Genomic DNA, 16,678 nt, shown 5'->3' with positions numbered 1-16,678 from the left:
TCTGGTAGGCCTGGGGTGGGGCATGAGAATCTGCATTTCCAGTGAGCTCCCAGGGGATGCCCATGCTGCCAACGATAGTAAAATGCTAGGGATGACATAAAGAACGTCAAGTTACAGCTAATATTAATGGGAGGGACCATTAAGATGCCACTGAGTTTCAGGTACTGAACCAGGTACGCTGTACACACATTATGATTTTTTTTTCTTATCAAACACACAAGGAAAATAAAGCCCAGAGAGAGAAAAATATGAGACAAAACTGAAATCTGAGCCAGCTTGGTGTAACTCCAAAGCTCAGACTCACTCACGGAGCTACATCAGCTTATTTATAGTGATACTTGGTCTTGAGGTGTTTAAACATCCTCTCCGGCTGTGGAGCGATAAATATCCACCAACCAACCCCATTTGCACTAAGCCACTTTGAACAGTTCCTCAGCTGCCTTCTGGCTGGAAACCCCTGGCTCTTCCAGACTAAGGATGTTGGCTAGAACCTCATGATCACTTTTAAGAATCTGTGATAGGGTTTTAAATCCCACCAAGGAAGCCTCTGGGCAGGATGTAGCTTCTATAGATAAGAAAATCCCACTTGCAAGATCGCACTAAGACAGGCAGGAAGGAAACACAGAAAGAGGAAAAATAGGGAACTCTCAAGGCCTGACAGTGCAGCTGAAGAAGTATGGGTTTGGGGAATTTTATCCTTAGTTTTATGTTCTGACCTCAGTGACTGTAAATTTCTTTGACCTTGGGGAAGTCAGTTAAGGTCCCAGACTTCCCTTTCACATCTGTAAGATGGGGACCAAAAAAAAAATCTACTTCACTGAGAATTATTGTAGGGATCATATCTGTTACATGGAAGGGGTTGACAATTTGTAGGTAATAAGTGATCTCGGTAATAATAATAATGGGCTATTAACTATTACTATTTTTATGAAGCTCAAAATATAGCACTTGAGGGATTTACTTTGTTCCATTGTTCCTTGAAGAGCAAATGGATGGCTGCCAAACTGTTGGGTTTGGCCATGTCCTGGACAGAATGCTAACCATAACAGATTTAATGGAGAACATTTTAAGATTGGGAATTAATCATCAACATTTAAACTGGGGAGGTTTAAGGTCACAAGACCGATGTCTGGCTTCTCTTGAGGAATCAGGGGATGGGGCCACATGGGTTTGGGCCTGCATTCCCATGTGGCAGGGCCATGCAGGATGACAGGGAGAGGGCGTTCCTCCCTATAACTGAGATGGGTCCCTTCCAACTGCACATTTATCTCCCAGCTCAGAAAGGTATTTTCGTCTGCAAATTATGATGAATGGGAAAAAAAATAGAAACTGTGTTTTAGCTAAAATCTGTGGAGTTTACAAGTCTCTGCAAAGAACCCAGAATGCCTTCCTCCCTCTCTCTCTTCTCTCTCTCTTCTTCCTAGGGACAAGAACCCCTGAGATACTGCAGGAGTCCAAAAATCCCTCCTGACAGGCTTCCCTTGGGCCCCCTCTTCTATTTCACTTGCTAGTATGGAGTTGTATTTTAGGAGGGACTAGAAATATTTGTGGAATGGGGGGAGAGTTTCATCTTGAGTCCCCTTCCATATCCCAGATTAGGTTTAAACTCCTGACCCCACTCTTTTTGGTAAGAGCAGAAAATATACTTCAACTCTGAATCTCCCAAAGAGTAATCAGATACATTTGTTTAAGCATGCTTCCCACACCACGCGCGCACACACACACACACACGCACACACACACACACACACACACCGTGGGCTGAAAGCAAAAGAATATTTCAGCTGGTGAAAATGGTTTTCAAAAATGACAGGGAATTAATACGGAAGGTTTCAGTCTTTACAATATTGTGTATATCAAACAAATACTAGAAACGCACAAATAGACTCATCTTTTTTCCCAGAGGAAGTATCAGTGATATTGGGGTGTTCATGTTTTTTAAAATGATACTGGGTTTAATACCATGATAAGTGTACATCGATTAACCTTTGCATCAGGTTTAAATGTGTAACCCATTAACTAATTTAATCTCCTCCAAAAAACAAAAAACAAAAAAAACCCTTTGGCATTATTCTCTGAATAATCCTTGTTTAGTTTCCATCATGGTATATTGTTTAATGAAAAACTCATTAGAATGTAGCATACGGCATAATTAATTCTGGCTGATTCTTTTGGTGTGAACAGCTAATGCAGATGCTGGGTTCCATTTTCCACTGGCTTTATTAATTTTTCATAAAACAATATTTCGACTGTAATGGGTTGTAACAGGTCCATAGAAGTTCTAGAAATGCATTAACTGTCACCAATGTAGTTAATTTCAGTAGGATTTTGCTATTTGTGTGTTGGTTCTTCTATACTACATTTTTAAAAAGACAGCTTCATTTGATACTTGGAGAAGGAGTACCTACATATAATTAACATACAAGGTATTAAATAATATTTGGCCAATTTGTCTTTATTTACACACAACTTAATTGGTTGGGCTAATAACGCTGAACTATAAATTTTGAAAAGAACCTTAAAAGTGGGAAGTACAAGACCGTCCAAACTAAATAGTTTATAATAGAATGGCGACACAAGTTAAAATATTTTAAAAAATGAACTCATGTCATTTTTAAAGTCTCTGGTAATTTGTTTTCCTAGGAAGAGATCAGGACACAACCAGGAAATGAGTTTGATCACAACTTTGGTGTTGGGGCACTGGTTTGGTAATCCTGGGGTCTTTCAGGAGCCCGATCTCTCAGATGGGTGAGAAGTTGCTAATTTGATTTTACCTCTTTCAGTTTTTCAGGACTGGGTTCACATATTTGAAAGAGTTCTCATGGTAAGACTATTATTTGTTTTAAGTGTAGATACGCAAGCTAACTCATTACCGGATGTTCTTGTTTGTTTTATTTTGTTTTTTAAATATATTTTTTTTCAGAGTTTTCAATGGTTGCCCACCACTCAAAGGATGAAATACAGAACCCTCATTCCTTTATACAGGATTATCAGGTCTTTTGCAACTTATTTCTCAGCCTTTGGGAGAAATCTGATTTTGCCTCAGAAATTTCTTTCTTTCTTTCTTTCTTTTTTTTTTTAAAGATTCCGTTTATTTATTTGAGAGAGACAGAGAGAGCACATGAGAGGAGGTGGGGTCAGAGGGAGAAGCAGGCTCCCCGCTGAGCAGGGAGCCCGATGTGGGGCTTGATCTCAGGACCCTGGGATCATGACCTGAGCCGAAGGCAGATGCCTAACCGACTGAGCCACCCAGGCACCCCTGCCTCAGAAATTTCTATATCCAGTGAAGATCAAGCACCTGTTATTTTTTTTTTTTTTTTTTTTTTTTAGGACTTCTCAATGGATTCTGAAGATAAAGATTGAGAAGCTCCTTTGGACTCTACCAAAGTCCTCCTTACTCACCCCTACAAAGATCTTTCTTCATTTTCTTCCCAGGAGAACTCTTACTTATCCTTCAAAACCCAATTAGTACCCCCTGTTCTCTGGCTCTTAATACAGAGAGGGTTATTATTTTTTTAGTGTTCTGGCAGGCAGGTATCATTATTTATTATACACTAAGTTTGTATCCTTCAATGCTCTAAGCAATTCTTGAGGGAAGAGGTACTTCCCCAGCGCATGCGCAGTGCCTGGCACTTTACAGGCCTTCAGCACTGTAACTCTGAGCTAAAGGATGAATTAACAAAAGCCAGGGGTATGTGCAACTTTATACATGGCCTCTCTCTTTGGCCCTTCCTTGGTGAACATGATGCGGCAGAATGACAAGCAGCTAATCTCATGGGTTCATGCGGGATTGTGTAATTGGTACCACAATGCAATGCTAAAAAAAACCTCCCCAGGGTATAAGCTGGTGGCTTTGAGTTCAGCAAATCTGGACTCTTTAAGCCAGGGTCAGCGAAGGAGGGCCGTGACTTTCACAATTTTACACAGCTGGGGATGGGGTGAGGACAACTATTTGATGACCCATGAAAATTATATGAAATTTAAATCTCTGTGTCCTTTACAGCATTACTGAGACACAGCCGTGCACACTCATTTATGCGTTGTCTGTTGTTACTCCTGCATTACAGCGGCAGAGGTGAGTGGCTGGGGGAGACTGTTGGCCCACACAGCTGAGCCTATTCACAGACTGGCCCTTTACTGAAATTTGCAGACCTCTGCTTGAAGTGAAAAATGCACACATTTTTTTCCTCTTTAATAACTGACTCCAGCTTGATCTTTTCTCCTAGAACCAACAAACACAGTGGTTTGTCTTGTCTTATACCACCCTCCCCCTCCTCCTCACCACTACCATCGAATATATATATATATACATATATATATATATATATATATATTTTTTTTTTTTTTTTTTTCCTGAGCTTGCAAGCTGCTTCTCCTTCGCTTCTCCTCCTCCTCCTCCTCCTTCTGTTGTGCGGGAAAGGGTTAACTCAGCAGGCCTGGGCTGCTCAAACCCTGCACATTCTTCAGGACTGGCCCTTGGACAGCTCCTGGCAGATGAGTTCTAAACCCTTGGAATAGTCTACCTGATAAAACTGTTTTTGGATGCCTGAGGCCTTGGGCCATACATGGCCAGTTTGATAAGATAGTTTACCGTAGCAATGTGATTTATGGTGAATGCTTACTCTTGCTCTTTGGGCTAAGGTTTGAGTAGCTGATATCACTGACACAGGGGCTCTGCATCCCTGTGACCACCTCCCAGGAAGCGGACTGACTCCTGTCTGGCAACACTTTGTGTGTGTTGTCAAACACCAAAGCCGGTAAAGTTAAGCACATCGTATACTTCCACCTGGATGGCACACCCAGAGGCTTCTGCCCGGTTTCTTCTGGATCCCATCTCTTGTGTTCTTCCCCTTTGCTGATTTTTAATCCGTATTGCTTTGTAATAAATCAGAACTGTGACTATAAGAGCCTTTTTGAGTCCCATGAGCACATCCAACCAAACACAGAGACTGAAGATGGTCTTGTGCACCCCCAACACAGCTCTGCAGCATAAAATCAAGCTTTATGCTTTTCCCTTCTGGAGTCAAAAATCACAGAGTAATGCCCAGAAAAGGAAGCATTTGGGCGAATGTCTCTCTTTAAGTTCTTGGATTGCCTTTGATAACTACAGAACCTTCTCCATCTTGAGCAGGAGCTCAAATCTCAACGTCAGCATTATCAACATGTTAAGATTATTCTTTGTGGTGGGGGCTGTCCTGTGCATTGTGGGATGTTTTGCAGCATCCTTGGCCTCCACTCTTTAGATGCCAGTAATGAACAACCCCATGCCCCCAAGATGTGACAATGGAAAATGTCTCCAGAAGTTGCCCAATTCCCCTGGGGTATAAAATTACTCCCAGTTAAGAGCCATTAATCCAAGATATTGGATTAACTAACGCATCTGTGTGGGAGGTAACTTGTAATAAAGTGGAATGGGCTTTGAAATCACAGAGATTTGGCTTTGGACCCAGCTCTTTAACTTTTGAAGTCAGCAACCTTGGGCAAAATAATATCACTAGATTTCTAATTTATCTGAAAAATGAGGAAAATGACACTTATCCTCCGAAGTTATAAGCTCTGTAAACATGCAATGATCCCAACACGGAGTCTGGCATGCAGCAGGTAATATTACATGCAAAGATATTTTTATTAATTATTTTCATCCTCTGTGACCTCAAGGATAGAAGACATGGCAGGCATGTCCTGGTCTAGTCCTACTGAGGAAGCTGCACAGCAATGTGATGGAAAGTGTGGGCTTTGAGGTTAGAAAAAAGACGTTTATATAATAAACCAATTTTTCACATACCAGTTCTGTGATATGAGGGAGGAGATAAACTCTCCAGAAAGCCTTGGTTTCATAATTTCTGTAACGAAGAGAATGCTTGAACATTTTTATGAAGATTCAAGGAGATGCAAAGTGTTTTGCACAGTGCCTGGCATAGTCAGTGCCCAGAGTGGCTTATTGTTGCTGATGTTTTGAGTTGTTCATGTATGAATGATGGCAGCCCAGAACTTTCCCTATGAAATTGATCCAGAGCCAAATATTCAAACCTTGTCTTTCTCCCATGATGTGCAGAGGTTGGGGGCTTCTCCTACAAGGGCTGTCTTATCACTTACTGCCTTGGGGGAGCTGTTCTTGGTAGACTTTCCATGCAATAGAATGGGAACTAATTTATTGAGGAAGTGCAGTTTTAAGCACATAATCAAGTTCTGATCCTATTTGAAGAGCAAAATCCCCCACAGGTTCCATCAAAGCTGAGCTGCATTCCTTCCGTGGGGCAGGGAAGGACACAGATAAAAATTAAGGCCAAATGTGGGCAAGGATGGAGTGAAATCTGATAAGACAGATAGGGAAAGGAGAAGAGAGAAGGAAAGTGAATTGCAACCAAAAGGGGAGGCGAAGGTAAACAGATGTATGAGATAAAGTCTTTGAAGTGGAACATTTCTAGGCTGAAAATCCTTTGCTTGGGGACTTAAATCTGGACTCTCCTGTTCCAGTTCACTGAAGTGCACTGCATTTGAATCTGGCAGATGTGTAAATTATACAAAACATTGCAGAGCCAAAGGTCACTGTTCATGAGGAGCCATCGCTCTGTGTCTAGTCGAAACTGGCCCTCTGGGTGGACATGGGCAGTGTTAGAGCCACGAGGCGTGTCTGAATATTTGCTGCTTTGAGGGGCTCTGAGTGGTAGCAAGTACCTTGCAGACCCACCTTACATTCTTTCAGGATACTAAGGTAGTCACCCCAAACACATCCTTTGTACCCAGGATTTGGGCACATCATCCCAAGCCAACACAAAGTCTAGGACAGTGGCCAATAAAAGGAAAGCAGCCTGTGTCAGGGACCCTAGTTATCACAGGTTCTGACAATCTTACTCTTTTTCAGATACTATTGTATCCAAATTGCAGGAAGGGAATTGGAGAGAAGTCCGTCCAAAAGTGTGGCTAAAGGTCATTCTCTTAACTGTAATGGACTCAATGAAGTGAAATGGGGGGAGCGGCTGGGAGGGAGACTGACATCTACCTTCCTTTGACTCAATTCTTAGATGAATCATGGTTCACAGTGGCCAAAAGCCCATAGAAAACCAATACCTCTCTACGGGTAATCCAAGGTCAAATACACCTGCCCTTTCGAGATAAGCAATCACAGAGTGCTACATCCATCCTCTTCATTTTTAAACTTTATACTGAGATCCCAACCCAGTCTCCCATCAGCCAGCCTGGTATCAAGGCCTGCGGTCCGTGGCCAGGTTTTTACCGAGGTGGACATAACTGATGACTTCAGTCATCACACTGATCTCATAGTTTCATTTTACTTTACAGTCTATAAAGTTCTTTTACACTCATTACCTTACCTGATCCTCCCTATAACCCCAGGATAACCTAGTTTTAAGACCCGACCACCTTCATATGTGACTTTGCAGCCAGGTATCCTTCTTTCAGTACTCCCCCCACCCCTTTGAAACCAGAAATGTGTATTTTTAGGAGGAAAATCCAATTAAGGACCCCCTTTTTCTTCCCCGCACTGAAAAAACCCCCACTAATAATAACAGTGTCGCCAGACTACTGTTCATTGCCATCCTCAAGGTTTTCAAGTTGATTTACTCTGCATCTCTCTACTTTTGACTTGAATTGTGTGTTTGTTGTCATCGGGACCTAACTATATCTTAGATCTGCATTGCATTGGTAGATCTTTTCCTTTCCCTATTGATCATGACTCGTGGAGTAATTTACCTCAATTCCAATTTTCCTTTGCAGGCAGGGTGCTCTCCATCCACGGAAGTGAGTTATGTGTGTTCAAGTGGTGCATCTTATGAATCTTGTTAAGCTTTGCCGCCTTATAGCCCTACTGATGGAATATTTAATCACAGAAATGAGTTGGCAGATATGATATACAGCGTGGGTGAGCTTTGCAGCCGTCTTACTGGCAACTGAGAAACGGATGGATTTGCCATTTGTCAGTCCCATGTCGACAACTGTGTGTAACCTTTTGTTATTTATTTTTATTTTGTTTTACTTATGTATGAAGATTAAAGGTGTTTGCTTTCAATCAACAGTTTCATTGGCTAGCTATCATGATTCTCCCTAAAAGACACCACTGTTTCTTTTAATCTTTTTATTAGATGGCAGTGGAACTTCTCACAATGAAGGGGGAACTATAAGAACCCCCTCTGAGGCCTCCTCATTGAGATTCTTAGAAACACTGTTTCTGATGATACTAAGTAACGAAGCATACTGCTGGGAACAGATATTTGCAGATCCTGTACTTGTATTTATTGCCCTCGATTTTTTAAAAAAAAGTCTGAAATGGAATGGTCTTAGACACTGATTTTGAGATCTACCTGCACATTTTTTTAATTGACTTATCAATCATTTATCTTGAGAATAAGCCTCAAGGAGCCCGAAGATGATTAGATGTAGGCAAAACAATCAATACCATGTAGCTTTGTAGGAAAACACCCACTTGTCTTTGGAGGAGATTTACATGGGTTCATGGCATGTGTTGATTTATGCCTATCTGCTTCTGGAGACTGGTGTTGGGTAAGCATTCTTCCGGGTAGGACTTGGTAAGAGTTCAGAAAAACCACCCTAAATGAAAGGCCTTTCATAACAGCTTTCTAAATGCTTCCCCTGGAACGTGTGCGTGAGGGAGACTGTGCGTCATAATTTATCAAAGCAAATTAATACTGTTCAGCTAGTAATTAAAGATCCTCATTAAGAGGTGCTCCTGCCCTCTCCACCCCCACCCCACGTTAGCAATAAAAATGCACTCAGGGCGTCAAGAGGTTATATACGAAAATCAATAACCTGCCATTTTATAATTAAAGAGAAAATAAATGTTAGGGAAAAGTCCACTAAATTAGGAAAATTACCTTTAGGAGAGATTGAAAATATTGATTTTAATTTACAAAATATGTGAACTTTTCATGCCCTGTTCTGAGAGACAATTGGAGGCTGGGTTGTTAATTCTGCATAAGCTTCAGAAAATCGATAATTATACTATGGGAATATTATGATATTTGTCATTAATAGAAAATCTTATATATAGGAGTGCCTAATAAGCCTGGCTTTCTATCTCAGGCAGACACAGGGCTGGCCTGCTAAATATCCACAGCAAATCAATGACAAGGTCTTCATTTCAGCTTTGAGGCACATTCGAAATTGCAAGATAAATCCAGACTATGTTTATAGTTGGGGAAATCCAAGAAGCCTCCTAAGTTCTTAATCGTGGACATTCAAATGGTTGACGTTAGTAATTATATCTCCATAGCGAAATGAATACATGCTATGTCCACATTTGCATATATGCACTCCATCCATATTGGTGTCTTAACTTCCGATTTAAGTTAGCTCAATTCTCAGTGTTTATGGGTCTTCAAATATTTCAAAGGAATTGTTCTGGAGTGTTTGATTGGCAGCATTTCCCTATATTTCTGCATATCATGAACTCTGCTGACATACATACACAGATAATTTAGGCAAAAAGAAAAGTCTTCCGATTATTAAGGGTAGCCCACATATTGGCAACACTAACACACATACACAGATTTCTCAAGTAACACTTACTTATTCATGCCCCATTTCTTTAGATTTAAGTTTATTGGGGCATCTCATAGAAATAATTATTTAGTTGTCCAGAATCCTTAAAACTGCCCCTGACACAGCCAGTTAACTTGTCTGAATATGGAGGAAGCGGTGGTGGTGGCCGGGGTGGTGGTGTTGGTGATGGTTGGAAAAATCTCTTCTTTAATTTGACTGGCTTGGACATAGAGCAGTAGCCTGATCTACCATCATAGGACACAGTCCATAAGAATTACAAATTTTAATATTTAAACACAAAAAAGAAGCAGTATATAACCCAGTTGTAAAGAACACAGGCTCTCGGTTTCAAAATCTAGCCAGCTTCTTACCCGCTTGAAATCTTAGCGGTTTAGTGCTAAGGGACTCTGTGTACCTTAGTTTTCTCATCTGGAAAACTGCCATGAGGATTTAAATACATTAATTTAGGTAAAGTGCTTAGAACTGTGCCTGGCCACAGATAATACTCGGTAAATATTAATCTTTATTATAACTTATTCTTTCCCGATAGTCCCATGATCTAACTTCCGCAGCTGGGCTCAGGGCTAATCTGAATGGCTGTTCTAACGTTCTAAAAGTCATGGAGGTTAATTTATTCTTATATATACAAGCCAGTTTGAATGGTTTCTTCTGTCCTCTCAAACACCCACAGATATGCATATAGGTTTCAGATCACACATAAAGGAGAGTTTCTTGGTTGCTCAAGCCGGATGACCAGCAACTGTACTGCATGGGACCAGAAACATGTCCTTCCTCCCTCTCTCCCAAGTGACACATTTAGACCCTACCTCCTCGTCAGATGGCTTCTTGCTTCTTGTCCTTGACCCATTATTCTGGGGAGAAACCATGCACGTAGCCAGGTACACACACTTGCAGAGAATGTGTCAGCTTGTTTTCCCAGCTACCCCATTTCATTGGGCAGTGCCCCCAGATGCATGAAAGCTGCTGGCTGGCCTCCTGCATGCCCTTTTGAGGGATGTCCTTTCTTTGCAGTTTTGGACAAGGAGGTACCCCAGCAATATCTGTGCCCCTAAACAGACTGCCTTACCTCCAATCCCAGAAATTAACTTCCCCCAAACAGGCAAGCTGAGAACAGAAGGCCTAGTACTCTCATGTATTAAGAAAAGAATCTCTTAGTTTAGCGGTTTACTCAGAATTCATCACAATCAGTTCTCCATTAATTTTCCCCTTCTGGCAGAGAGATGGAATACTAATTTATTTTTATTTGTCCAGCATTTATGTGGTGCTGACTATGCACCAGTCTTCATATATTAACCCATTTAATTCTAATAAGCTCCTGTGAGGTTGTTACTATTATCATCTCCCATTTAACAGATGAAGACACTGAGGCACAGAGAGGTTAAGTAACTTGCCTAGAGTCACACAGCTGGCAAGTGGGGGGGGGCAGGATTTGAACCTGGGCTGTCTGAATACAGTGTTTACATTCCTCACTTTGCTAAGTGTCCTCTCATGAGGTGGGTTCCACCATATAACCATGGAAAGCCTTACAGCAAAGACTTTTCTCCCCCAGAAGAGTCAACGCAGCTACTTCACGGCCATAGAGTCACTGGACTTAACCCAGGCTTGTGGTAAAAATCACATGCGAAGAACAAACATTGCCTATCTGAAATCCAGACCTTAGCTATCAAATGGGCCTTCCCAGATTTACCACTTTTTTCTTTGTTGAGTTGGTGACTCTGCTAGAGTATCCATCCAAGTGTCCTATGTTTCTGTCATACGCTAGGGTTGATCCATGATTAGGAAAACGACAGATGGCACCCCAGAAGGGACCAAGAAGGGGTAGGACTTACTGTGAAGAGGTCACTAAGTGAGTGGATCTGGACCAACTGGTCATTTATTTCTCCTTTTTTAAGAGCAAGGGCCCCATCAAAGAAAGAGTTCTTTTCAATCCCCATGTGACAAATCTACTAACGTTCTAAGGTGTTAAATGCAGCCTTGTTAATAAACAAGGGGCTAATGGGCAGAAGTGACAGGCCAAGCAGAGCCAAAATCTCTACCACTGCTGCTTCTGGGTTACCCTCTCCCAAAATGTGATGAACAAGTTTTCTACAGGGATTTCCTGATCAACCGGTAGTTGGAGGGTAGCAGGGAAGGGGCGAGGGGAGAGACCTACCCTGGAAGGCAGAGCAGAGAGAGATGGAATTGCTAAGGAATACTGATTAATAGAGAAAGAAAGACCACTTCTTTTTTTTTTTGCTTTTTGTTTTTTGGGGGTTTTTTTTGTTTTGTTTTTTTCGTTTTCTAAATAATCCTTCTCTTGGCAATTTCAACTCACTGCCACATTATTGGAATAAGTGAGCCAACTCTCTGCTTTGCCAGGAAGAAAGAAAGGTAACCCCACATGGAAATGGATGGCTAAAAAACACATCCAAGCAGATTGAAATAAAATGGGCATGAACAGCTCTACATTTGTTCAATATGCCCTCGAACAAAGTCTCGATGCTTTTTTGAGGAAAAATCAATGTAAAATGTCATAAGAAGGGCCGTGCATACTGCAGAGTGTAACACACATACACGATTCCCCTTTATTTTTAAAGGGTTTTAAACACTTTTGGTTTTGCTTTAAAAAAATCCTTCAGAACTTCTTAGGAGAGGGATTTACATAGTTCAAATTATTTTATGAAACCTGTTCTTTACTGGCAGGCAAAACACATTTAAAACAGATGAAAAAGAAGTCATGCAAAGAGGAACTCTTTACCTGCATAGAATTCGGGGCTGTAGACTGCACCCACAACTGGATTCAATTTCCAGCCTTAAAACAAATATACAAAAACATTATTATCACACTTGATTCAACAACTCATATCACTGCAAGTGAACCACAAATCAAATGGGTTGTTGTATTTTTTTATTTTTATTTACAGGCTATACGGTTTGGGAATGCATAAAAATGATTTGAAACCTATACCTGGAAAAACAGATCTATGCTTTTGATTTACTGCCAACACAAGTTAATAGTATGGAAACTACTGACCAGCTACAGGTGAACTTTTTGAAAATGATGTGGTAATTAATTTTCTTCCATATCAATATTTTCTTGAACCACCATAATAATTTCAATTTTTTGTCTTCTTCCATAGATCATCGCTAGATAATCCATCCTATGTCCCTTCATGTTAAGTTCACAAAAATTTGAAAGCTCACATAAGCAGAATTCTTTGCGGCAACATATTCTGATAATTGTCATTCCTAATTATAACCCAGAGAATTCCGAAGTGCTTTTTACATCCCAAAGAAAATGACATTTATCCACTAGAGAATGAGTATGGAATACAGTTCAGTGCATTCAGGAACCATAAAAATTCTTAATCAATGCATGATATCTAAGGTAACTTTCAAACAACCTGTATATAAGATTAACAGAATCCTGTAATTTTCCCAGTGTTCTGGATGGAGCATTTTCTGTAAAATGAATCCTGGCCCCTTAGGAACTTTTACTCAAGAAAAGAGCATACAACAATACTTGCAAATCGAGAAGCTCTGCACATTGCATACCCATTGGGCACAATTTAGGGAACAACCTCCAAAGAATGGTCACGTTTTAGGGTTTGGTGATTATTTCCTGTTCCTGCTGGTAAGTTTTTATGAAAACATCCATTATATGGAATTCCTGAAAGACAAAGAAGGGCAGGCATGCTGCCTTTTGCAGAAGACTTTGTGTCCTTGGGCTAAAGGTCAAACACCAGAGGTCTTTTAATATATGCTTCTGAAAAAAAGCAATGGTAAAAGTTGGAATGCGAGAGAAGGTATTTCTGACTAGGAGAGCTCTTCCCAGAAGGGCGAGGTATGACATCCTCTCATCTGACCTAAGTGATGGACCTGTAAGAACAGCCAAGGGTGGCCACAATCCTACTGATCCCCTAAGGAAGACAGAGGCTCAATATCTCAATAGATAGGACCCTGGATGAACCAAAGAACTTTCTAAGAATTTTTTGTTTCTAAGAACTTTCACCCAACTTGAATGAGCTAGCTAGTTTACAGACCCCAGGATGGTCTTAGGATAGGATTTTTCAAAGTGTTATGCTTGCATACCTGGGAGGCTTATTAATGGAAATGTCTGGCCCCATTTTAGATCACCAGAAAGAGACATAAAATTCTGAGATGTGTTGTCCCAATGGTTTCTTCACACTGACACCTTCCTCTTTTATATTAACCACATCTTGTCATATAGGAATTTCTATAATGATATAAAAATAAAAATTATCTGGCACATTTCAGAAAATGTGCTTTATAAATGTGGAAAATGACTTCAGTTTGACCAACTAAAATTCTACCATTTCCTAAAAAAAGAAAATAGCCAATTTCTGGGGATCTGTGGACTAATATAAACATTTCGAGTCCTTGGAATCAAACAGAAAATAGAGCAAACTGGTTGAAAATAAAGATTCAGGATTATCTGGACATATTTAGTGTTCTTTCCTAGTCCTCCACAGAAATCTAGAGTTTGTGAACAAAGTATATAAGGACCCATATTAAGTGAATAATTAAGTTATGAATTTATCACTCTTTTTCTTCATCCCTCTGCTTCCCATCTTATATCTTGTTCTACTGGTGGAGGAGACGGGGTCTTTTTGTCACTATTGAAATAAGGTTTTGTTTCACTTAAATACTTCCTTTTGCACACAAGACTGGGACATACCATTTGCTGAATGTGGACCCACTGATTACTTTTGATGAAACTCTCAAACTGTAAGTTATACCTATCTATTGATCCATCTATCTATCCATTGATTGATCTATCCATCTATCATCATTTATCTCTATCCTCTTTCTCATCTATTCATCTATCTACCTATCTATCAGTAGATTGATCAAAAAAAAATAGATTGATCAGCTCTTGACAAAGTTTACCTGATGTTATTTAGACCTCCAGTGTCTTCCCAGGGTAGGCTACTTAATGCCATTATCTATCTATTTACCAACTACCTGCCAGTTTACCATGTCTATTTATGGAAAACTTTCATTCAATATGTAAACAATACTCTCCCCCATTAAGAGATCCGTGCTATCTCCTGTCTGCCAGTATTAATTGAGAAAGGGCATTGATAAGGTCTCCTTCACAGGAAACCAACCTGGAATCTGTGAGCAGCAAAATGAAATGTCATGGGAACATCATTGCAGGTTTTGCCCTGCTCCTTGTTATTGGTCCTTCTTCCTAAACAATGCTGCTTCCACTGTGGGGAAACAAAAACCTTTCTGATTCACAACACAGGCATGACAACCCAACTTCTTACTTCCCTCCTTCCCTGCAGGCTACTCCTCACCAAGTCTCCCCACTTCAGCAAATGGCTTCTCTCATCCGCTTGGTTCCTCAAAGCAAAATTCTTGATAAATAATTCCTTGGTTCTCCCCTTACCCTCATACCCCATGTATGATCCACTACAAAATCCTGTTGGTTAGACTTTGAAAAGACATTTCCATCCACTCCTCTCCGTTGGCACCATCCCAGGCCAAGACACTTCTATTTCTCATCTGGATGAGACCACAGCAACAATGCTCTAACACGCGCCATCTCCTCCCACTCCTCTTCTCCTTCCTCCCTTTACCCATTCTATTCCTAGTGGTCAAGCCCATTTTAAATGAGTGGATCAGATATGCCGTTCTGCAACTCAAAATTCAACAGCTTCCTTCTGAACTTAGAAGAACACAAACTCTAACCTTGACCCACAAGCCCACACAACTTAACCCCTGTCCATTTATTTCATAGCATGGTTCCTCTCTCTCCAAACTACAGGGGACACTATGCTTTTAAATCTTTATAAAAGCACCTAAGATCATTGTAGATCAATGTAGATCATTCTGGATTATATCCACTGCTCCTTGTGCTTAGAGAACTCTCCCCAGCTCCTGACACAGTTGACCTGATTATTATGTAGGTCCCATTGTCTTCCCAGGGCAGACTACTCAATGCCACGTCCTTCCCCTTGAGCTATTCCCTGATTCAATTCCCTGTTTTGTTTTCTGCATAGCTGTTTTCTCATATTTTTTTTTATTTTTTTATTTTTTTATTTTATTCTTATGTTAATCCCCATACATTACATCATTAGTTTTAGATGAAGTGTTCCATGATTCATTGTGCACAACACCCAGTGCTCCATGTTTTCTGCATAGCTGTTAACACTACCTGGGTTTATCTTTTTTCTTTCTTTCTTGTTCTTAATTGTTTTTATACCCATTCTCCTTCATTAAAATTAATGGTAAAGTGAATAGGACTGCTGTCCAATGTGAATTCCCAGCACCTAAAACTACATTTGGCAAATGGTCAGTGTTCCATAAATATTTACCTAGTTTTGCTCTAAAGGAACAGAAGGAACAGAGAGCTTTTTCTAATGGGCTCATTCTGTTTTGGCTAGGATTCTATCTCCTTCCAACCTCCAATGACCTGTTTCCTGATATACATCTAATAAAGAAGGACTCTGTTAGGGGTGACTGTCTTCAAGGCAGAGGAAATAAGGATCCAGACCTTCAGAATCACCCCTGCTCAGACTTACAGAGCTCATGCAGGCTTATGTAAATGTATGCAAATCACATGCAAATAGCCTCCTAGTCCCTGTGACTCCTTCCAGTACCTGGAAGAGACCCTTGGGATAACCCTGCTGGAGACAGGAGCCTGCACTGTCAGAAAGATGGACAAAATGATCCCTGTTTTAAGTTCTCAGGCAGTCTGTGTACATCCTCAGGCCTTGCAAATTCAGAGATTTTGATCAAGGACATTAAACTGAACAATGAGGCTTACAACAAAAGAGAACAGCTGATAAAGCCCACTGCTCCCAGCCGCCCATACAATGAGGCGATGGAGCAGAGACCAGACACAGGAGCTGTGTAGAGAGACCCCCTCTGTGGCTGGGTCTCAAGGGGCTGCATCCAAATCAGCACTCCCCTCCTCAAATTTAGCTTCTCAAAGGTCATCTGCCAGCGTGCCATAGAAAAACGCTGCCCAAGCTCACCAGTGTTAACTATGGCTGTATTAGATGTTAAAAGCCAAGTCTGCATGTGCACACAAAAAATTTGCACATGTCTTCTCTAGGGCCTTGCTGGGTTGGATATCAAAGAAACATATTCAAGAAAGTACCCTTAAATACACCACAGGGGCTTCCGG

At 40.8% G+C, this 16,678-nt stretch overlaps 1 protein-coding gene across 8 annotated transcripts in view; it reads right to left on the bottom strand.

The window, feature by feature from the left end:
* RBFOX1 (RNA binding fox-1 homolog 1) overlaps positions 1–16,678 on the bottom strand; it is a 335,670-nt gene that overhangs the window by 87,223 nt on the left and 231,769 nt on the right. For all 8 annotated transcript variants that reach the window (XM_045874916.3, XM_045874922.3, XM_045874920.3 and 5 more), the window contains exon 7: positions 12,278–12,331. In XM_045874916.3, the coding sequence (XP_045730872.1) occupies positions 12,278–12,331 (54 nt within the window). The remainder of the gene's footprint in view (positions 1–12,277; positions 12,332–16,678) is intronic.

The sequence above is a fragment of the Mirounga angustirostris genome, unplaced genomic scaffold (genome assembly GCF_029215605.1).
Source record: "Mirounga angustirostris isolate CCGP_5_RB_7025 unplaced genomic scaffold, mMirAng1.0.hap1 SCAF_5, whole genome shotgun sequence".
Taxonomy (NCBI): Eukaryota; Metazoa; Chordata; class Mammalia; order Carnivora; family Phocidae; genus Mirounga; species Mirounga angustirostris.
This window is presented reverse-complemented; position numbering and strand designations above follow the sequence as displayed.